This window comes from Cyprinodon tularosa, unplaced genomic scaffold (assembly GCF_016077235.1).
Source record: "Cyprinodon tularosa strain WSP-4 unplaced genomic scaffold, ASM1607723v1 ctg1142, whole genome shotgun sequence".
NCBI lineage: Eukaryota > Metazoa > Chordata > Actinopteri > Cyprinodontiformes > Cyprinodontidae > Cyprinodon > Cyprinodon tularosa.
The window spans coordinates 108,991-131,307 of NW_024037940.1; the positions used below are offsets into that span (position 1 = coordinate 108,991).

Consider the following 22,317-nt stretch of genomic DNA (forward strand, 5'->3'; position numbering starts at 1 on the left):
CCCCCTTTAACGACAATCCCCCCCTTTAATGACCGACCTTCAGAATCATAGACAGGTTTCAAATATTACAGGCTAACAATGGAAGCAAACGACCCACTCATCAATTACCATTTGCATGTTTCCAAGCAATACAAGGCCTTGTCTATATAAGACTCAACTCACTGCGGATCCAGACATTTGAATTGAGAAAGCTTCCTGGACAGGTGGCGAAACGGTGGCGAAACATATTCAAAACTTGGAAACCAAGTCCAGTATTTTTTTTTATTTATTTATTTTTTTACTTTTATGGAATTTATTTATTTTATTTTCAGGGACAAGCGAAGGAGAGCAGAGAATGGAAAGAGCCGTGGGAGCCAGGGCTGAGAGGGGCCCTGGAAGTGAAATCAAATCATTAAATGGGCATGTATGGATTATAGAATGTTGCGTCAAGCTGTTTAAGTCAGTTAAGTCAGTGAGTCAATGAAGCCCAGTCTTTGCTGGTTGGAAGCAGATGTTGGGGTTTCAGAGTGGAGACAATGGTCTTTCAGGGTGTTTGAAGATGAGGATGGACAGGTTTGAGCCAGGGGCTTTAAAGGCCAAATCGGTGACCCTGAGGCAGGAGCAGGACGGAAACCTCGGGGGTGGTAGATGTAACAGAAGTCTTTGACAGAGTGGATCCTAAAGCTGAGAAGTAAAATCAGGTTTAGAATGAGAAGAACCAACAGGAGCGAATAAACTCAACGCTGAAATCTTCCTAAGTTGGCTTATTACCGCTCTGGATACAATAACCATCTGTCATCTACTTGAGGGAGACTGCTCCTTCTTAGTTTGGACATTTTAATCAGACTGATCACTTCAGCAATGTTGTATCACATTACCAGTTAGGATAACTGTTGAACGTTACTTGTTGTCATGTTGGGTTTTAGGTGCTTGGCCCACATGCAGATCACACTCGGAGGCAGGAGGCAGTTAAGGTTGTTTATTTAAACCAGACAAACAGTACAGGATGAGTAAGCTAGAGAGAGACTCCGAGCAGAGAGGCGCGGATCGGGGACGCTCGGCTCTGAGGATGGAGGGGGGGGGGGGGGGGGTGGTTAAAAAAGCATACCGAGCAGAGAAACTGACGAACAGAAAAAGGGCTTACCACTTGAGAAGGGAAACCGGACCGAGGAGAACGGATCGGACTGGGCTCTGCCTGACCTTGGTGAGGCTGGTGACTGAGAGACTGACGAGGGGCTGAGAGCGGGACCGAGCAGCGCCGGCAGACTTGTCCACAGAGCCAGCAGGAGGATCCAGGAGGGCCACCGAGGAAGCTCAGGTGGGCAGATTGAGCAGAGGAAAAGCAGATCACGATCGAGGACCTGGGAGACACAAAAAATCGCCTTTAGCACGGGAAAAAATTCAGCTGTCAGAAGACAGAGGCCACAGGTTTGTAACACAACGGTTAACACTCAGGCGTCCTCCTGCTGTCTGAGTCCAGCTCTTATAGTCCTGTCGCACGCCGCTCAATTAGCCACAGGTGTAGGCGCCCCACCCCTCTGTCAAACAGTCACCTGCAGAGAGAGTGGAGAAGGCCTAGCCAGCAGAGCTGCCAAATCCTGACACTTGTCTCCTGCGGATACCTTCCATTTAAATCCACAGAAGATATAAATAAGAGTAGCCCTTAGATAGCCAGTCACTGTGTGTGTGAATACTTTTCAGGTTTGTATATATCTGTAGCTACAGCTTAGTATTTAATATTATTGTGTATCCGTGAAGTCCTGGCACCAAAATCCTGTGGTATGTGTGTATTTATTAGCATGCTTGTGTATGAAAGATGTTGTGATTTTATATTCTATTCAATTCCCAGCAAGCTGGGAATTTATATTGCTGATACTCCCTACCGGGGAGGGCAATATACATCTTAAATATGTTATTTAATTAGATATTATTTTGGCTGTTATATATGAAAACCTGCCCTATTGGCTGTGTGGTAGAACAATAAATGAAAGAGTGATTCAAGCACTAATCATGATCAGTTAATTCTTCACATACATGGAATAAATTCACCACAACGTCTGTTCAAAATATGAGTTTATTAACAAAAATACTTCAGCTCCAAGTCAAACATATTTCAGATTAACACTCTTAACTAAAACTTGTGAAGCTCAACTAAACTAAACTACGATGTAGACAGAGGAAGGGAAACATTGTCGAAAACCATACTACAGTATAAGATGGATTTTGAGTTTGAAAACCAAAGTTTATCTGGAAGAATTTGGGATATGATCAAATTAGCTTTTCAATTTAGAGCAACTGGAATCTTTTTAGACAAATTCACAATGCAAATCCATGAGGTGAATACATATTTGGACAAATAATGTTTTATTAAATGATTTGCTTTATCAAGAATCAATAACCCTTAGTCAAATGATTCTTTACCCTTCTTGAAATAGCTAGCAGCGAATAGACATCAGGATTCCACTAAATGACTCTTGGTCATACTTGGTAATCGAAATGTATGAGCATAGGAGGAACACATGAACAATAATGTTATATCAGTGTTTAAATCCTTAGTGAAATAAAGCTTGTCCAAGCTTCAACAACAGCTCAAAACATGTTTCTGTATAGCAAAGCATGCAGTCCGTCCTGTTAGATTCATCTTTACACGTCAGTATACGTATGAAATGATCAACATCATCAGACATATTGCTTGTTCTGTCCCTACTTATGCCAGACCTGGAAACCTTTTTGTCCATTTCATTTGGAAGGCTTGAGTTTCATCCAGATACAGCTCAGCAGTCAAGCAGGCTTTCTTTGTCTCAGCAGTTCACACCAGTGGTCCTTAGGAGGCTTTCTCTCTAGTCTGGCTCTGAAGTTCTGTAACTCAAGAGAAATGTGTTGCAAAAGGTTTTGCAGCAGTCTGGCTCTGAATGGTCATTCTGGAGACTTATCCTTGATCATTCTGGAGATCTGGGCTTTTGCCTGGATCTCCATTTTTGCTCCATTTTCAGCCTCATGGGAAAAAGGGAAAGCAATCCTGTGTGTTCTGTGGTTTTCTCTGTCCTCACACAGAGGGTCAAAATATGCTCAATAGTCAAACCTCCACCCCTGTTGTGACAGTGGGGGTGGAGGTTTGACAGGCCCCAAATGCAGACACAAAAGCTTAAATGGTTACTTGAAGGTTAAATTAAAAAACTTCAACTTCAAAAATGCTCAAAACCAGGAATACTCACAACCCTAAGGGGAAAAAGTAATGATGACAAACCAGCAAAGAGTAACTGAGCAGGAGGAGAATTAAAGGGAGAGAGAAACAAAGACCAAGCTAATTAACAGATTGGGAGTAGGTGTGAACAGAGACAAAAAGGGAGCTAAGGAAAAGAAGACTGACACAAAAGGGGCAAACAGGAAATATCTAAGAACTCTAATACAATCAAAAATACCTAGAAGAGGGTCGGGAGCGCTTTTCCGAGGTCAGTGTGGTTTGACTGAGGAAGCGAGATTGGAAGACATATGGTCATTTGGTGCATAGTGCTTGTTTCGAAAGTCGCTTGTGGAGAAATGTCCTGGGCCGTGAGTAGTGAGGAAACAGGAAGCGATTCTTGTGGGATGGAAGAGGAAAATAGTGACAATGAAGAAGTTTGGAAGAGGGTAGTATCAAAAAATGAGAAAAAGCGGAAAAAGCAGAGATCAGTTGAATGGGAGTCCAGTTCAGAACATTCAAGTGATGAACATTCTAGAAATTCCACAGGAAAACAGAATGATTACAAATTCATATTCAAACTTGTTAATCAGGCAGACTCTTTTACAAATTGGAATCTGGTTCACTTAACAAAATACATAAATTAACTAATAGGAGTAGTCCGACGTGCCAGAATCCTCTATAGTGGAGATCTATTAGTCAATTGCAAAGACAGCGCTCAGCAAGGCAAAGCAATACGGATCAACAAAATTGAGGGGATAAGAGTTCAGTGCAGCTTGGTGGAGAACAAAAAGATTAGCAGGGGAGTCAGAAACTTAAAGTTTCTGAAAAAGAGATTCTAGAAAACGTAAGTGGTGCAAAAGTACAAGAAGTGAAACGGTAAAAAAAAAACAAGAAATGGAGAAAGATCTGACAGCTTATCAGTGTTAATTAGATTTGAAGAAGAGCAGTTACCCAGCAAAGTTTTCATTGATTATATGAGCTACAATGTTAAAATTTACAATCCTCCACCTCTAAGATGCTTTAACTGCCAAAATGTGGACATATAGCAGCAGTATGCAAAGAAAAACAGCAAAGTGGAAGGTGTGCTGCAGAGCATGAATATGGAAAATGTGGGAAAGAAGCTAAGATCAAATGCTGTAACTGTGGTGGAGAACATACTGCTGCATATTACCGCTGGGAAGTAAGCAAAAGGTCTGAGGAAGTAAAATAAAAATGAAATTTGAGCTCAGAATAACTTAAAAGCAACCAATAGGACCCTCAGAAACTGGCAGAGTGACGATAACTTAAAGATAAATTTGGAATTATGAGGGCAAATATGATTAAGTATTTATTATTTTGTGTTAAGTTTTTTTTTTTTTCTGGGGTGAGTCGTTTCCTGTTGCCTTGCTTTACTCCATATCAGTTGGTGGCGGTAATGCACTTTTAACTAGTTTTTAATGTTGATTGTATATTAAAAGCCAAGTTTGAATGGTTCTTCTAAAACTCACTACCATACTGTATCAGTACATACTCATGTTTTCTAATGCTTTAGAATGATATTTCTAGGGTCTGAATAATGACTTCAAAAAAAGATTAAAGTAGAGCATTTGAAAAATTGAAAAATGAAATTGGGGACAACTCAATTATACAATATGGATAACTTTTTTCCTTTTAATGCTGTGCTTTAGTGGCTTTTAATGACATCCAGCAAAGGTTTTTTTGGTTGACATTAGAACCCAGATTGACAGTATCAAGAAATGTACTGTACCACTACAAGTTGAGCCTAATGACGGAACTTTACCAATTACATAAATTCAATCTTTTAATGATTAAAAAGCCTGATTTCAGAATAGGTTGTTTCTTGTTTTGATGTATATTGTCCAATGGTAGCTGTACACACGTCCTGCCCTGTAGAGAGAAAAAGGTACATTTAACTGTGTAAACTAACAGCAAGTTAGAATATTTCCTACTGTAGTTCAATTTGTTGCGTGTGTGAATGTTAGTGTAATACTAAGGTTATGAATTTGGTGGGGCTTCATGTCTTTAAGCAGAGGATTATACACAGACATTCCTCTACATTTAGCTACACCAGCAATCTTTTCTTCTACATGGTTTCTCTGTAGATACTGTGGTTGTCTAATTAAGCAGACAGAGCAACCCCTTATTGCTGCATGAGGTTTTATTTTGTGGTTTCAACTGACAAGACACAATTTCTCCCCTCATTGCTTTAGATAAAGCCATCTGAAAATAGTTATGAGCTGTTGAGTTATATTGAATATAGTCTTACGCTAATGACACCCTCTGTACACAACAGAGCTGCTCAACCAAGTTAAAAAAGACATCATGCAACAGAAAGTACCTGATCTGATGTTCCCAATCGAAGCATACGTGACTTGGTTTTGTTCATTTTCAGCATTTCCACCTAACAATTTGAAGACAGATAGAAATGAAACTAACACATTTTGTTTTAAACAATTGTGCAAAAAAGCATATTGAAAAAACCCACACCATTCCTCTTTCTTGGTTTGTTGACAACAGCATAAGTAACTTCATTTAGACCTGTGACAGTTTCATCTCTCAATGCTGCAGTGAAACAGAAATGCAAACAGATAAATACATCTAAGTTTCTAAAAAAAATAGCATCATAGTAAAATGTTTGCAAGTTCTGCGTGCGGTCTCTATCTGGGTTTGTAGGTTGATAACAAGGTCGTCCAGTGAAATGTTTTGTAAACCTTGATTTTTAGTTCTTTTGTGCAAGATTTTGTCATAGATTTTAAAGACAAACTATTCCTCAAAACAAATAATTTTGTGAAATAATTTGAGGATTATCTAAACCTTAAGTAGCACAATATTGACCAGAAATAAAAGCTATTCAAATTCAACTTAGAAAAAAAAAGCTTCAAAAAATAAATTAAACAAGACAAATTAGTCAGAAAGCTGAATGTGTCACAAATGGGAGATACAATAGCATAAAGGAGATGAAGAAAAAGGTTCAAATAAAGTAATTAATGGCCTGTACATATATAACAGTTTTTCGAGTCACTTAATTTTAACAATAAATTTCTCTGCCTCTATTATTAAGAAATGGGTTAAAGGTTTCAAACCTTAAGTTTGATGTTACCTTTGCGTTTCTTGAAGAAAATCAGTCCAACTACCAAGAGGATCAATGAAACAAGGGTGCACAAAAGAAACGAGATTACAGGGGCCAGATACTGTACAGGTTGGGCTCCAATATTAGGTCCTAAAATGAAGATTTTAGTAATTAGGCAATAGAAAATTCTTTAAAATATGGATTTGTAAAATCAGAAATACATTTTAGATGCAACAATTTGCTGTGTTCATGTTTTTTTTTAGAGTAATATACATAATCAGGCCTTAAAATTAACTTTGGCTGTTGATTTTCACTAGCCCTAAGTTTGTTGTTAGAAAATGATGTAAATTTTATTAAAACTGACTATGACATGTTGAAGTTTACTTAAACTAGCCTGATAAGTTTTTTTTAATGTAAGTGACCGATGAACATATTAAACAAGACTACAAAACATTTTTATCACTATGTGGCCCCCAGCACTAATACAAAAGAGACCATAAGTGTCCTCTTCCAGGCTATTTCTGAGCAATTTCAATCTGCACACACGGAGGGTGTGTTTATCATTGCTGGGGATTTTAACCATGCTAATTTAAAGACTGTTCTCCCACATTTTAACCAACAAGTGGACTTTGCAATTTGGGGACAGAATCCCTTACATCATAGATACATTCCCCCCCAACCTCCAGTCATCAGACCACCTATCTGTCATGCTAAGTCCTGCATTCCAGCTTATCAAAGCTAAACCTACAGTGAAGCAGGTCAGGGTGTGGACTGAGGGGGTTATGGCGGCACTCCAAGACTCTTTTAAATGCTATGACTGGAATGAATTCAAAGCTGCAGCTATATATGACAACTAGATCAATATAGATGTGTATGCCATGACTGTGTCAGCACCACAAAGAACTTCATTACCCGGGCCAACCAACCAATCTGGATGACTGGGGAGTTTCGAGTATCGCTAAAAGCACATTACTCAGCCTTCAAGTCTGGTGACAGGGAGGACAATGAGAGCCAACTTGAACCATGGTATCAGAACAACTAAACAGAGCCACAGCCAGAAAATCGAGTATCTCTTCCATGATGCAGCAAGACTAGGAGGATGTGGAAAGGCATACGGGCGATTACTGATTACAATATATCCTCCCCCCCCAGTGGGTGTAGCTTATACTTACTTCCTAAATGGACTAAACAACTTCTTTGGAAGGTGTGAGGCAGTAAACCGCACTCCAGCAGTGAAAGTTGTTCCCCATCAGGGTTAGGAGGCACTCAGCCTTGACACAGCTGACTTAACTAGACTCTAAGGAGAGTCAATCCAAGGAAAGCACCAGGCCCCGATAATATACCTGGGTGGGAGTTCAAGGAGTATGCAGGTTTGCTTGCTGGTCTCCTCAAATACATTTTTAACACCTAAAGCAACCAATCCATTGTCCAAACTTTAAGTCTGCCTTCATCGTTTCAGTCCCAAGAAGCCTCAAGTTACCTCATTTAATGACTACCGGCCTGTCACACTGACTCCCATCATGATGAAGTGCTTTGAAGGGCTGGTAAAAAAAACACATCGTCTCCAATCTCCCCCTAATATTTGACCCTCTCCAGTTTACCTACTGACAAAACCGCTTCACTGAAGACGCCATCTCCGCCGCTCTTCACTTGAGCCTAGCACACTTGGAGGAGAAGAACACCCATGTACGGGTAAGTTCCTGGACTAACACCATCACTCACAGCATCTGATTGGAAAACTTGAACATCTGGGCTCCAAACCACCCCTTTGCAATTGCCTGCTAGACTTCCTCACCAACAGACCTCAGTCAGACCTCAGTGTTGGATAGAGCACATGCTTCCCTCAAGGCTGCGTCCCAAGCCCCCTGCTGTTCACTCTGATGATGCCCGACTGCACCCCCAGGTTCACAACCAATCACATTGTGATCTTTGCAGATTACATTAATGTGCTGGGCCTCATTAGAGACAACAACGGCATGGCCTACAGAGAGGAAGTGTAGCAGCTGCTGGGCTGGTGCAGAGACACAACCTTATCCTGAATGTGGAGAAGACGAAGGAGATCTTCAGGAAGAACCATCCTAACCACGCTCCACTGCTCATCAACAGCTCAGCTGTACAGGTGGTCATCAGTACAAATTCCTGGGGTTGTACATCAAAGTCCACCTCAGCTGGACCAAGAACACCTCCTCACTGGTCAAAATGGCACACAAGCACATGCGCTTCCTGGGGAGGATGAGGAGAGCTCACATGCCCCCACCCATCCTCACCACCTTCTACAGAAGCAACATAGTTGCATTAAGGACGTTTCTTCCTGCTGCCCTCTGGGAAGAGGCTTCGCAGCAGTCGACCTGTAGAGTCTCCAACAGCTTTTTCCCTATTACCATAAGACTGTTGAACTGTTGAAAGACTAATCAAGTCACAAATCGAGATTCTGTATCACACTTGTAAACATCATATTTGCACTATATGGCAACTTTTTAAATCCCTGTAAATAGAACTCAACTCAGTGTTCTACTGCATTTTGCCATTTATTCATTTTGCACTGCTCTGAACCTTCCATATTATGCCTTTTGCACCATATATTTAAACTGGTTTTCATTTTCTCCTACACTGTTTACATTTTGCTGCACTTTATAAATGGAAATGTTAATTTCATTGCTAAGCAGCTCATACACTCTGGGTATGCAAAATGACAATAAAGTTTGTCTAAGTCTAAAGTCTAAGTCAATCCTGGGAGAAAAGCCTTGGTAAGAGAGGCAAAGAAGAACCCAAAGACTGTGACTGAGTTCAATAGATGCAGTAGGGAGATGGGGGAAAGTTCAACAAAGTCAACTATCCCTGCAGCCCTCCACCAGTCGGGTCTTTATGGCAGAATTGCCCAACGGAAGCCTCTTCTCAGTGCAAAACATATGAAAGCCTGCATAGAGTTTGCCAAAAAACACATGAACGACTCCCAGACTCAGAGAAAGAAGATTCTCTGGTCTGATGAGAGATAGATTTGTTTGGCGTTATTTCTAAGCAGTATGTGTGGACAAAACCAGGCACTGCTCATCACCTTCCTAATAAAATCACAACAGTGAAACATGGTGTTGGCAACATCATACTATGGGGCTGTTTTTCAGCTGCAGGGACAGGAAAACTGGTTGCAATTGAAAGAAAGAGGAAAACGGCCAATTACAGAAGTATCCTATAAAAAAACCTCTTCCAGAGTGCTCAGGATTGGGACCTGGGCCGAAGGTTCACCTTCCAACAATGCAATGACCCTAAGCACACAGCTAAAATAACAAAGGAATGTCTTGGGAACAATTCTGTGACCATTCTTGAATGGCCTAGCGGGAACCCTGACTTAAACCCAGTTGACCTGAAAATGGCTGTCCACCAACACTCACCATCCAAACTGACAGAACTTGAGAGGGTCTGCAAGCAAGAATGGCTGAGAATCCCCAAATCCAGGTGTGAAAAACTTGTTGCATCATTCTCAAGAAGACTCATGGCTATACTAGCTCAAAAGGGTGTTTCTACTCAATACTGAGAAAAGGGTTTTAATACTTATCACAATGTGATTTTCAGTTTTTCTTTTACAATAAATTTGCAAAAATTTCTACATTTATTTTTTTCTTTAATAATGTGGTGCTGAATGCACATTAATGAGAAATAAAATGAACTTTATTGATTTAACAAATGCCTGCAATGAAACAGAGTGAAAAATGTAAAGGGGTCTAAATACTTTCCATACCCACTGTATATCATTAAGGTATAAGGCAAAGGCAGTGGAGGCCTGTGTATTTTTATTTTTTATTTTATTAGTTAGCCACAATCTAACAAAAAAAACTAAAGATTTTTTTTTAAATAATTTTTTCCCCCAACGGTCATAATGGGATATTGAGTTATAAGAAATTTTATTAATCTAGTACTGTATGGATTTGAAGGTTGTAAAATAACTGAATATGAAGATGTGCAGCGCAGTAAAAAAAACTCTCCGGATGCAATGTAGATACATTTTAATTACCATATTTTCTTAGAGTAAAATCACACATTTTCCTTAAACTAGATTCAGGCATTATCATGCAAGGTCAGACATGACTTCAAGTTTTCATGTCTAAATAATATGTATATATTATAATTTCTTAGTTTTTTACATTGTCTTTTATATGTCTATATTGTGTTAAATTCTGTATGATATATATATATATATATATATATATATATATATATATATATATATATATATATATATATATATATATATATATATATATATATATATATATATATATATATAAACACGCAAAATAGAATGCTAACCATAATAAAAAATAACCACACAAAAATAAAATCTGTTAACCTTTTTCTGGTCTGACAACAGTCAGCCAGCTTTCTGCAGAGTCACCTGCTCCAGAAATGCTGCACTTGTAGAGACCTTCATCAGACTTGGAGATGTTTTCCAGGCTCAGGACGTTTTCATATTTGGTTATGAGCTGCATGCCATCTTTGAAGAAATCTGTTATCTGTGTCTGCTCATTGTTCTTGTGAACACAACGGAGAATCACATTAGATCCTTCATTTACTGGCTGTGCACCAAAGTCGAGGATTACAGAACCAGCTGAGGAAAATGATCAGAATAGTGATCATTTGATCCATACATTTCTATTGATTATAGACTTTCACAATCAATATAAGCATAGAGCTTAACAATACTTTTTATATAAAATATTGTACTGTATATTCAGACCTGTAAAAGAGATGTTGAGAGCACGGCTTCGTTCTCCCTCATCATTTTCACACCAGTATTCTCCACTGTGGCTTTCAAAGGACAGATCAATGGTGCAGGATGGAGCTGGGATATTGCAGTCATCAGATACATTTGTTGGACTCATTATAAAAAGTTTTCTTATCACTTTCCATGCATTCATGTCTTTGTTCTCGCCACAACTTATGAAGACAGGGTCATATTCAAAGAACTGAAGTCTGTTTGGAAAAATTGATGGAAAATCTGTGATGGCAAAAAAAAATGTAAATTAACTGATAAAGTAGAATATAAATGGCAATATAAATCTTCAAAAATAGCAACAATAGGACAACAAAAGCAGCCTATGAGACAATTTAAGTTACCTTTATTTATTAATTAACATTTGATTTCAGCTAAATTTGCACTCAGGCAGCTTAAAATATTTCAAACAAGTTCATAAGGAAATCAAAATGTTTAGAGATTTAACAATTTTTGAAATAATTTTATAACCCACCAGGCTTTTGAAGGAAACAGCTTTGTCCAGGTAGTGTTGACAGCAAGAAAACCACATTAATCACTGCAGAGAAATAAGAAGTGTGTTTTGAATTCAACCTTACAATTCACTAAGAGAAAGAAAATAAAAAGAAACTCACAGATTTTAATGCTGAGGGCGGTCATCTTCATGACCGATGCTCAATGCTGACTGACAACTGTCTTACTTTGACACATAGAAGATACACAGCTCAGTACTTCCTCTTCCTGTTTGGACCGTTACTAAAATAGCAGGCAGAAACTGTTAGCTGTGAATAAAAAGTAACACAGAAGTGGACATTATGTAATAAAAAGAGAAATAAATAGCTGTCGTTTGGTTTTCTAAAACAGAATCTGAATTACATTTTTGTTCGAGGAAAAAGACACAATTTAGCTGATTTATCTCTTCATTTCATTGATATAATACTGTTACCTATGGTCAGTTGTGATGAACATAGGGCTAATTCTTATGAGAAACACTTTTTCATATGCAGAAGTAGCCAACTCATGCCGCTATTTTTTTATGAGGTAAGAAAAAGATTTAGCAGCTTTGGCCACTGGAAAAACTCTTATTTCAGTTACTCTGTTTCCATCTTGTGCCTGTTTCCTATCCCATTGTCTCCCTTCTAGTCAGTGTCATGACTCTGCACTTTTTGGTACTGTTTTAGTTTTCTTTTTGGAGTATTAAGTTATACTTTATTCATGTCATTCGGTGTTTTCTAGTTTATTGGTTTTAATTTCCATTTTGTGTTATTCTAGTTATTTTTTATTGTATTGAAGTCCTTACTGTAGGTATTGTTTGTCCTCTGTTGCCCTCTTTGTCAGGCTCAAAACCTTGTACGCAATATTCAAACAGACAGATCAGAATGAGTTCTAACAGTCTTTATTAATAAACTGGGTGCAGCTGCTTGCCAGCTGGAGCGGCCTGCTGCTTACCTTATGCCGCCACCAAGTCTGTTCAGTTTCCTCTGTGGTCCCAGCCGCCACCTTTATGACTCCCAGTTGTCCCCACCTCTTAGGACTTAGGACCACACAATTTCTAATCATAACATCTGATCCTCCAGAGCAAAAGGCATCAGAAATTTTTCATTTTTTTATGGGGAGTGAGAGGACTTTTTCCCTTTTCTTCCACCTCCATCAGCTCACTGCCAGCCAAAGCCATTTAGTGGTCCGGTCCCCGAGCCAGAACCCTTTAGCGGTCCGGTCCCCGAGGCAAAGCCTTTTAGCGGGCCGGTCCACCAACCACAGACCCCTGAGAATGCTCTGTGCCATCTAAAGACCCCTGAAACAAACCATAAACTGCATTTTACCTGCCACCACTTTACTGTACATAAGATACTGTATATATATGTCACCATCCAGTGTATACAGTATATCTGGATGCACTTTATCCTGTATGATCCTGTATGTTTATACCCAATAGCCACTGTCACCAGTGAATTTATCCATAAAGTTCTATTAATTTATTAATTATTCATTCATTCTCTATTGTTTTCTTAAGTAAAAAGTCATTGTTAGAACTATTCTCAGCCAATAATTGTTATCTGCACCTATACGTTCAGTTGTTATGACTGCAGAAAATACCGCCAACGTTGCTTCCTCAATATTTACTCCTGCCAGCTAATGGGCCAGGCTTGTTTCAGAGATACTGATCCCAAAATGCAGCGATGCAGGATGAGCTCCATCATGTAACGAGGCGTTAACGCATATAAAGTCTAAAGTAAAAATGCCTTAATTTCTTAAAACCACTTGCCTTCCATTTTAAAAACTTTGTTAGGATCCAAAAAAAAAAGAAAATGGCATATCCACCGTACCTGTTGAATTTTGGTGTTGATTTCTATTTTCGTTGTCTTGCTACTTGCCTGACTTTCAGGAAACGTGTTTAGATTAGATTAGATTCAACTTTATTGTCATTACACATGTACAGGTACAAGGCAATGAAATGCAGTTTAGGTCTAACCAGATGTGCAATAGCAGCAAGTGCAGGATAAATAATGGTTCCATAAATACTGGACATGGGTATTTCTACTGAATGAGTATAGAAATTAAAACTATTATAAACAGATGGATATTACTATTAAAAAAAGGTTTTTACAGTTATGTACAATAGCATAATATACAGATGGGTTTAACTGTAAAGTGAACAAATAGAGTTAGGCCAGAAGCTATCTAAATTAAAATGCAGTGGAAGGTAATTGCATATTACAATTATTACAGTTTCCTATACAATCAGCATTATAATGGCTACTGGTTGCCATGGAAAACATGCTTTCATCAGCAAGGATCTGTCTGAGCGTGTGTGAGTATGATAAAGCGGCAATAGTGTTTAAAAAAATAACTCACTCCTAGAGTGATCCACAAATGTAGGATTCAGTTCTCACATGCAAAAATATTTATCACACTAAAATCCTTGCATGGAAATCAGACATTGTAAAAGTTAGTGGCTGAAGTAATACATTTTTTAGTAAATCAATTTCCTTTTATTAAATCTAATTTGATACTGATTTCCCTCCAACCTCTAGACTTTTTTATTTTACGTCGATTATTTCTCTACACTTGTTCTGTCCTTTATTGACCCTTCTTACATGTTCTCACTAATGACAAAAAAAGTAGAGATATTGGGAAAAAAGGAAAAACAACAGGAGCATGAAAAATAAAATACTTAGAAGCTTATTTTATTTGATTCAAAAGAAACTATTTGAAAGAAAAGTCAAGCAAAATACAAAAAATCTTAATGGGCATTTGATACTGCATTCAGAAATAACAGCTTACATGTTTAATGCAGAAAATATCATTACAGTTAACTCCTGTGTTTGTGATACCAAAATAAAATATTTATAAAATGAGTAAAACACATAACGGTTAACAAAACTATGTATTTTCTAAAACATGTTTTGATTCAAAAGCTTTTTACCGCTGCATTATTTTTATTACTTTAAACAACCATCAGTTAATATCATTTTGACTAGTGTAGGGCCTCCTATATACAATCTAAATAGAGTAATTATTACTGTTACATTTTTTATCAGAATTAGGTTTTATCAGGAAGCCATACATTTATTACTGTGTGAACAAAAATTGCCTTGTTTATGGCATAAGCATGATTTAGAATACAGATTAAAACATTTTGATGAAACATCAAAGCAAAAGCCCAGCCATTTCTTTCTTTTATTTAGAACACTGTTCTTTTTTAGCACTTTTTGTTCATTCTAAACATCTCAATTTCCCTCTTTTACTCATTTTAGCTGAATATCTATAGGTTCCAGTTCCTTCTCTATGTTAAGTAACTTAATTTCATCATTTTTCTTTTTCATATTCAGATCCCACAGTGATTTTAACATCTTTTCTTTCTTTGCCAATAATTCCTCCATGCCATCAGAGGTTTCTTTCTTATTGATTTCCTCATCAACCAGCCGTAGTTCCTTTTTGCATTCCTCCCTTTGTTTCTCAACCTCTTCTAGCTGTCCGCATAGATTACTTTTCTGTGTCTCCAGTTGATCCTTTATTTGATTCAGCGTGTGAAGTAACTTTTTGTTGTCCTCTTGTAAGGTCTTCAACTTGGAGTCTGCTGTTAGAAATATGACACAGGTTTTAAAGGACTACAATATATGACAAATTAGAAAACGGTCAAAGTAACAGGACACCAAATAAAGCAGTAGTTTATTGTATCAGTTGTTTTAGAATTAAAATTTAGTTTGTAACAATAAAAACATATTGACCACTGACAAATTTACTTAAAATATGACATTTCTTTTTTAACTTTTTAAAAAATTTCATCTTATCTCAGTAATTGGAGTTTTCATCCTCAAATTCTTTAAGTTTTTAGGTTTTATTTTCACTTTTGTCATGTTTTTCTCCACTGATTTAAAGCATTGAAAGTAATTTGAAACGTCGTGCAGATTTAAGCTTTATAGAAAGGCAGCTAAATTGACAAAATGTAGAATAAAGGCTTCTGTATTTTTTATCCTCTTTTTATTACTTTTTTATGTGTGTTTTGCGAAGTCTTTTTTTGAATGTAATTATACTCCAAGGGGTTCTTTAACTTTTTCTAAGAAACCAATATAGCTGACAAAAGCATTTGATATAACCAAGACACTGCTCAGGGGTAATTATAATAAAAATATATAAGTATATGTGTTTCTTTCATTCTTTTCTACCTGAAATTTGGCTCAAAGCTAATGTTAACTGTTTCCTTACTATACAGAGCCACCTATGGGGGTAGTTTACTACAGTTTACTACTGCATTCTTCTGCATTCTGTGAGGTCAATGATCTACATATTTGTAGATCATTGACTTCACAGCGCTTTATCCAATGCTTTCCCAATACATGAGTCCTCTTAAGGGTCCTTCAAATGTGGCCGATTAATGCATTTTTCTTGTAGGTTGATTTGTAAGAGGCATCAAAACATCAAAACCCCTAGTGGCCCCCAACTTGCTATGATTTAGTGAGGGTCAAAAAGGTTTGGTCAAGTATGGCTGCATTGGTAGACAGTGGTGGGAAAATTGTCCAATCCAATTGTATTTTGTTAAGCAAAACCGCACCTGAACAAACTGCTGTACAGAAAAATAAATAAATAAAAAAAAATTACACATCTTAAACAAACACATCTTAAGGCTGATTAGACATTAGGAATTAGTTAGATGAATTGTTTGAGATGTCAAAACTGGGCGTATGAAGGCAGCAAAAGAACAGTTGAGAACAGGATGTAGACTCCAGATGACAGGCAGCAGTTAGCGCTGATGCAACAATGCTTCCTGTTCATCCACACCAAGGAGCCTGAAGCACTGATGTGTGGTTATTTAGTGAGAAATGAAATGTAAAGCAGTTTGCCGTACTTTCAGCAAAGAATAGAAATGTGATTTTTTAAGTTACTAAAAATATTGAAGTACATTGTGACTGACAGGCCTTCCCTATTAGTTGATGATGGAAGTATAAAGTGATTATGTTTTTGCAATATGTAACAATGTATTCAAACCAGAGGGCCCTGTGCTATGTCTGTAATATGTGTATGGATGTAAGGATTCATACTTTAAACATATAATAAAAGTTAAATCCGTCAATTCAATTCAATTCAGTTTATTTATATAGCGCCAAATTCACAGAACATGTCATCTCAAGGCACTTTACAGTTCAACCAGATCATACAGTCAAATTGATACAAAGTTTTCTATCTAAGGAAAACCAGTTGATTGCATTGACTCATTGACTCAAATACAATCCCTCACACTAAGCATGCCTGTAGCGACAGTGGAGAGGAACCAAGGACCCAAGGTGGACATGACAGAATATATATGAGCAAGCAGTTAGGAAATATTTATGTCTAAGTTGCACAGCTTGCATTCCATATTTACCCCATGTCATTTGAATGGTGTAGTGAGCTTATGCATACCCTTTTATGTTTAAACCAGATACTCAGGCATTCCATTGGCCTAGAGAAAGGGTTCTATGCTTCTTGGAGCCAAAAAAAGAAAGCTACGTTTCATTAAAGCAGGTGTTTGGGTTATTCCATCACAGAAGACAAAGTTAACATCGAGGGACCAGGAAGTAAGAAGACAACTTTTGCTCCTTTTCTGCGATTCCATCTGAGCCAAGCCCGAGAAACACACCTTTCTGGGCCACCTATTTATTAATATTTATTATATTTATTATTAATTTATTCGGTAGAGTCAAATTCTTGTGCTTGTTTGAAGAAGAGGTCAAAGGCTGTGAAGAACAGAAGACAGGGGACCAGAGAAAAAGATGACCAGGAAAAGAGGAGGCTGTATGACCAGGATCAGATGTCCAAAGGAAAAAGAAGGTCAGTGGAATTGACCATTTGAGTGGTCGAAGAGTTTATCCGGATACTTTTGTTGGTTTAGAGACTAATTTAGGAGATTAGGAGAGAATCAACCCAGACCGGAGTTAGGAGATTGAAGATCACCCTTTCTGCTATGGAAGTGAATTAAAATGGATTAAGGGAAAAGCTTTTTTTACTTTCACAAGAAGCTGCTTTTTTCGTAAAGAAATAATCGAAACTAAATTTTAATTTTCTTCTCCAAGACTGATAAGTTTGTAATTCACTTGAAAATAACGTTAAAAATAATGTTTTACATAAAATTTTCAAAAGATGTCTGTGAAAAAAAAAATAATAATAATAACAATAATAATCTTAAATTGTCAAATTTGAAAGTAAAATGTTTTAATTGAAAAGCTTTTTGTTTTGAGGTCATTGCTGCATTTTTTCACTCATTTATAAAAATGCTAATTGATAATCCAAACTATGTTTTCATTTTATTCTTTAAGTCAAGTTAACCTGTTACCAAATTAAAATGATTATGAAAGGGATGTTTGATATTAGTTTTTCTAAAATAAATGCCAGCAAAAAGTTTTCAAAATGTTTTCCTGATTTAAAAAATCAAAGCAGCATTTTTTTGTGTCATTAAAAGAAATATATGGGGCAAGAGGATTGTCATTGACGTCACCCTCCTGCACCACTTTGGATTGCAAATTCAAAATGATATATAGAACATTTACCTCGAGTAAATTGTTCGAACTAAAGTACTAGATGTAATCAGTTGGGTTTCCTTTAATAGTGAACTTGCAACCAATCTGACTGTATGATCATCTGATTGAAACAAGCGCCAACATGGGTAATATTTTTATGCAGCTCTATCAACCTTGGTTCTCAACCTTTGTGAGTCCTGACCATCAATTAAACATGCACTATTGTCCACGAGCCTCCCTGCGCCTGATCAATATACTTATGTATATGTAATATGTTGCATTTACATAATCAAAAAAACACTTTTGAATTCACAGCTATTAGTCACTTTATCTTTTCATTTTGGAACACACTGGGGTGTTTTGTAGAAAACATGAAGAGGCATTAAGAGCTTTACTTTCCAAACAGACCCATAATGTTGTGATTAAAGTATAACTGCAAAATTTATTTCTTAATTTCTTTATAATAAAAAGACGACAGTGTGTGCTGAACTTTAGCAAAACACACCAGAAAACAGTCTACATTTAATTTAAATTATCCATGTTGCTGAGAGCTTAAACATGAAAAAATAAAAATAACATCCTGATTAAAATAAGAAATGTTTTTTTTTTTCCAACTATTTATTGTAACAGCTGGGTCTTTTTGTTTCTTCCCCTCATTCAGGACCGACAAGCTACACCACTGTCGCATCTGTATATATGTATATAGTATATAGCTATATACTATATATTGTATATGGTATGTTGCATGTATTATATAGCATACAGCTATAGATTCTGTATTCTGTATACATATCTAATTTTTCTGCAGCATCAACACCAAGTTAAATTCATTGTAAATGCAAACCTACTTGGCAATAAACTTGATTCTGATTCTGAACAGAGCAGCTGCATTCTTGGCTTTATGTTTGAGAAGGCAATGGGGAGACTCTTGCCTGGTTCTGCTGGAGGTTTCTTCCTGTTAAAAGGGAGTTTTTCCTCTCCACTGTCGCTACAAGCATGCTTAGTGTGAGGGATTGTATTTGAGTCAATGAGTCAATGCAATCAATTGGTTTTCCTTAGATAGAAAACTTTGAATCAATTTGACTGTATGATCTGGTTGAACTGTAAAGTGCTTGGAGATGACATGTGTTGTGAATTTGGCGCTATATAAATAAACTGAATTGAAATTGAATTGAATTACTCTCAGGAATCAAGGTATGTATTTTTTATTTTTTATCTATATAGGTGCTCAGAAGATCTTTTTGCACAGACGCGAGGTTGCAAATAAATAAAGGACCACAATAGTATCATTGCAGCTTTTCACATTGCAGCATACTTTGTTGCTACTGACAATAACTTTTTCAGCATGCATGCAGAGAAAGCGCACTGTAAAGTGCGATCAGAGGAGAGATCGAGCAGCTCTGATGACAGGCGATGTGTGGTGAAGGTGGTGAACATCTGGTGTATCCAGTTGTAGTTTTCTTATGTGTCATTACTTATACTTATTGCAATACTTATTGAAACTTTCAAGCAGGGTCCTGAGGTTAGAGGTAATAATTTGTTTCATAGTTTAAATGGTTATGTTGTAACTACCCATAAAGTCTCAATAAGCATTTCAACATTTTCCCCAATCAACTCGCAAAGCCCACCGCTCCAGCTTTCTCTTCTGTGACCTTATCAGAGAGAATAAATCATTTCTGTTTGGGCCCTGTAGGCACAAGTTTAGCTGTTGAGTTGTATATGTGAGGCTTGCAACCCACTTTGGTTTCTTTCAGATAATCAGTAAAGGGAGAACAACAGTCTGATAAAAACAATATGCAGGACAAACTCCCTCTTTAGAAGTTTGTCATGAGAAAGTCATCTTAGCAGGCTCTTAGCAGAATGTCACGCACAAATCAGAATCTCATACAAACCGAGCAAAAGGAATTTGAGTAAAAATGAAGCAGTAAACCAATCTCTATTTGAATTTGTGTAATTTAATATAAATGTAATTATCCTTACTTTTATAGTAAAAGTTTATTTGAGGTCTGTCTTTTCAGACTGTGTGTGACTCTTTCTGCAGGCGCCGCTCCTACTGACAGCACACGCCAGAGAGGGAGAGATGGAGGATAGGGAGAAACAGAGTTACAGCCATCAGTAACCTGTTTTGAGAAATAAAATGCCTGTTTGAGACCAACTGCTCACCATCCTTCTAATGTCTGGTTGGAAACTGCATACATTTTGAGCATTTATATTTATCCAAAATTATTTGGTGTTATGATCTTACATTCTAGTCCTTTCGTTTCTGTTAAGTTTTTACTTTTGTGGGTTTTAAAGTATGCTTTGTTTTGTTTCTTTGTTCTATAGATTTTCAGCATTTTTCATATTCTTAGTTTTGCTTATGTTATTTCCTCTGTAGTGTCTCCTAGTATTTTGGCTCTTGAGTTTCTTGTTGATTGGCTCTGGACTATGGATTCTGTATTTTTACTTCTTGATTAAATCTTGCAAGGACTCATCCCTGCCTCTTCTACTCCGCATTTGGGTCCACAAAAACATCTACCAGCCTTGATATTTGGTGACCCCAGTAATCATCTCACGATCCTATTTGGGGTCTTGCTTACCTTTTCTGTTCTCAGTATCTTGGTTCTTTGAAGTGGGAGTTGAAGCTAGGGGTTAAAGGAGAGATGGAATGAAATATGAGTGAAGGAAACTATCTTTGTTAAAAGACAACAGTTATCACTGAACAGGATGTTTTCAGCTTTTAAATATATATAGATCTGTGCTGGAGCTAATTCGGTAGAGGGTACACAAACAATCTCATAAAGAGACAAATGCCCATAGACCTTTGGTGTGTGCATGGGTTTGTGTGTGTGTGTTGTGGGCCCAGTTGTCAAGGTAAATGGCAAGTTGTGGGGACCGACTGCTCCTTGTGGGGTCCGATGTCTGGACTCCATACGGGGAATTGCTGTTTTTGGATCAGCAGTGATGTTTAGGACTATGGTCTAAATTTAATTTAGGTTAAGGTTAGGATAAGGGTCACGGTCAAGCTGGAGAGATTAACTGAACTCAATGGAAAGGCCTAAAAAAAGGCTCCTGAATAGCAAGTCTTTATCAAAAAAACTGAGCAGACTTCTGGTTGCCTCTGATATAAACATGTTCTCTGGCTCTCTAAGCATAATTTTCATTCTGTGGGGGAGGGAACTGAAACTAGGAAGGAGGGAGTCAGAGTACTCTGTGGAGTCTATATTTATTGTTAAGAATAAAGAAATGCAATTAAAATGTATATTGCAAGTGTAGATTATGTCTGCACAACATATACACTTTCATATTACTATATATTGGTGTAATTATGCACTTTATATAAGAATATCAGTTGAAGTCACTGCGGCAACACAACTTTAAGGTAATTATTAACCACATTCCAAAAGACATCCATTTTAAAACATTAATATCAGTTTCAAATATAGACAAGGAAAGAATATGATAATATGATTTTATTGTTTTGGGGCCAAGAGATTAAAACTATTGTACACTAAACATGTTACATTAGAAGAAAGTTTAAAAGCTGAAACTAATTATGTTTAGTTAATAATGTTAAAGCATATCCAAGTCTCTGAAAAACAGGATTTACATGTAGCAAAAGGCTAACCACATCAATATGGGGTTTTTCTATACTTTAAATAAACAAAAAAACCAGATAAATTAAATGAAACCAATAGGGCATAAAAAAACATTTTAAAAGCGTACCTGATGAGCCCATGATTTAGCCAGCTTGTCTCAGCTAACGTCAGAATATAACGTGTAACAGGGTCAAAGTCCAGCAAAGAGGACTAAGCTGCTTTATGGCTTTACCCGTCTTCCCATAATTTATTTTTGCATGAGTAAAAAATATATAGATTAAAAGAGCATTGTACAAACAAAAACGGAAAAAAAGACACTTATAATTTTTTTTTCATTTCAAATTCCAAATATTTCATAAAATTGATCAAATCAAAGCTACAGTGTGAAAGAATTACAGGAATTTCCTAACAGGAATGCAATATATTGTACACAAGTGTTATATATTTCTTATCTTCAAACTAAAAATCCAAATCTTTGTTTGTGTTGCCTCAGAAATTGTTTTTTTTTTTTATTTTTTTTTTACATAGGAGCAGGTCTCGCATTTATGGAGGTCTACGTCTTTGCACTATAGCAGCATATTCTAACTAGTGACTGTAAACTAGTAAATGTGGAGGTTGCCATTGTGCACTCTGGGGTATATTCGCTATATTTGCCTATATAAATTCTGTATCTTCTATATCCTATCTGTTTATAACATGATCAACGGAAACAAACCTGTTCATCACTTCATAAGAAGATAATGCGGACGTTGCAGAACTCA

At 37.0% G+C, this 22,317-nt stretch overlaps 2 protein-coding genes across 3 annotated transcripts; both read right to left on the reverse strand.

Moving 5' to 3' along the window:
- Positions 1 to 4,916: 4,916 nt before the first annotated feature.
- LOC119796070 lies at positions 4,917 to 11,737 on the reverse strand. The gene is made up of 8 exons (XM_038304433.1): positions 11,616 to 11,737; positions 11,477 to 11,539; positions 10,966 to 11,226; positions 10,579 to 10,836; positions 6,264 to 6,383; positions 5,651 to 5,725; positions 5,502 to 5,564; positions 4,917 to 5,050 (listed from the first exon to the last, which is right to left on the reverse strand). The coding sequence occupies exons 1-8, from the start codon at positions 11,644 to 11,646 to the stop codon at positions 4,965 to 4,967; spliced, it is 957 nt and encodes a 318-aa protein (XP_038160361.1). The 5' UTR covers positions 11,647 to 11,737; the 3' UTR covers positions 4,917 to 4,964.
- Positions 11,738 to 14,674: 2,937 nt separating this feature from the next.
- On the reverse strand, positions 14,675 to 21,752 carry LOC119796060 (girdin-like). Of its 2 annotated transcripts, none has more exons than XM_038304405.1 (3): positions 21,684 to 21,752; positions 20,558 to 20,602; positions 14,675 to 15,058 (listed from the first exon to the last, which is right to left on the reverse strand). In XM_038304405.1, exons 1-3 carry the CDS (start codon positions 21,694 to 21,696, stop codon positions 14,730 to 14,732), a joined length of 387 nt encoding a protein of 128 aa, XP_038160333.1. In that variant the 5' UTR covers positions 21,697 to 21,752; the 3' UTR covers positions 14,675 to 14,729. The 2 variants fall into 2 exon arrangements, with proteins under 2 accessions (XP_038160333.1, XP_038160322.1); XM_038304394.1 differs by having other exon boundaries at positions 14,675 to 15,061.
- Positions 21,753 to 22,317: the final 565 nt, after the last annotated feature.